At 48.5% G+C, this 1264-nt stretch overlaps 1 protein-coding gene across 1 annotated transcript in view; it reads right to left on the bottom strand.

Annotated features, from left to right (window-relative positions):
* The window catches only part of LOC104759837, a 2682-nt gene continuing 2671 nt past the window's right edge, over positions 1254-1264 (bottom strand). Inside the window, exon 3 of the mRNA XM_010482717.1 lies at positions 1254-1259. Coding sequence (XP_010481019.1) covers positions 1254-1259 — 6 coding nt within the window. The remainder of the gene's footprint in view (positions 1260-1264) is intronic.

Below are 1264 nucleotides of genomic sequence, written 5' to 3'. Positions count from 1 at the left end.
CCAGGATAACGACTGAAATCACTTATAAACGACAATTCATTCTTGAAAAAGAAATTTTATATTTTTGGCGGCTGTGTCTCGTAAAACGGGACTGCCTACGTACCCCCCGATCAGAAGGGATCAAGCCGATCGTAGTTCACACTTACATGCTTATTTAAACTATAGAAAGGACGAGCTGGATATAGCCGAGCTCGCTTGGTGACTTTTAGTAGTAGTAACGCTTGAGATGCATCGAATTCCAAGATCTCGGTACTAGTTTGCCGCCCATTGTTAGTAGTTCGTATATGCCGGGGTGGACGACCTCGACACTATATACGGACCTTCCCAATTTTCCCCCATTTTTCCGGCATCCGGCTCGGCAGTATTTTCAAAGACTTTACGGAGGACGAGATCGCCTTCTTCGAAATACCGATTGTGGACTTTCTTGTTGTAGTATTTGGCTGCGGCAAGCTGATAGTTCTGGATTCGTAGGAGTGCTTTGTCCCGTTCTTCTTCCAACTCGTCGAGCCTATCCATTTGCATCTGACTGTTGAGTGCGGTGTTGTGGACGAGCATTGTTCGTCGGAGGCTGGAACTGCCGACTTCGGTGGGTGCCATTGCTTCCATCCCGTAGGCTAGGGAGAATGGGGTTTGGTTAGTGGACGTCCTTGGTGTTGTTCGGTAGGACCAAAGTACTCCGTCAAGCTCGTCGGCCCAGGCACCCTTCTTGGCGTCTAGCCTTTTCTTAAGACCATCGAGTATGGTTTTGTTGGTAGCTTCGGCCTGGCCNGGAGCAAGCTGCCAAGGGACTTCCTCGTCCGTTAACTCCCGGGCATGAGTCGCCGGTTGTTGGCTTAGTATCGTGACTCTTCCGTTGTCGCCGTGTCGAGGGGTCGGCTCCCTCATACTATCTTCTGTTTGCCGTATTTTGGGGTCGGCTCCCACGTACATTTATGCGCCGTGTTTAGGGGTCGGCTCCCTTCCGAAACTTTATTCCTGCCCTTGGGGCATTTATTCCTACTCTATTTAATGCCTTATTTTTCAAAACGTTGCTTTTTGCTATCATTAAATGCGTTTTCTGTTTTGAAACTTGCGCCTGTTGGGACTTGTGCCTTTCGTTCTATAAATAGGCTCTGTGTTTCCCTTTCCTTAGTCCTGTCTTTGTTGAGTTTGTTGTTTGTTTTTTTTTTTTGTTGGCAGGAAGGAAGAAGTTATTCTGATGCCGGTGACGACTAGATCAGCATGGTTGCGTAGGGCGCGGGCACAGCTCGGCGTTAGGTCTGAC

Source organism: Camelina sativa, chromosome 17 (assembly GCF_000633955.1).
Source record: "Camelina sativa cultivar DH55 chromosome 17, Cs, whole genome shotgun sequence".
NCBI classification, from domain to species: Eukaryota; Viridiplantae; Streptophyta; class Magnoliopsida; order Brassicales; family Brassicaceae; genus Camelina; species Camelina sativa.
The sequence above is the reverse complement of the archived record's forward strand: the minus strand, read 5'-3'. Positions and strand labels throughout refer to the sequence as shown.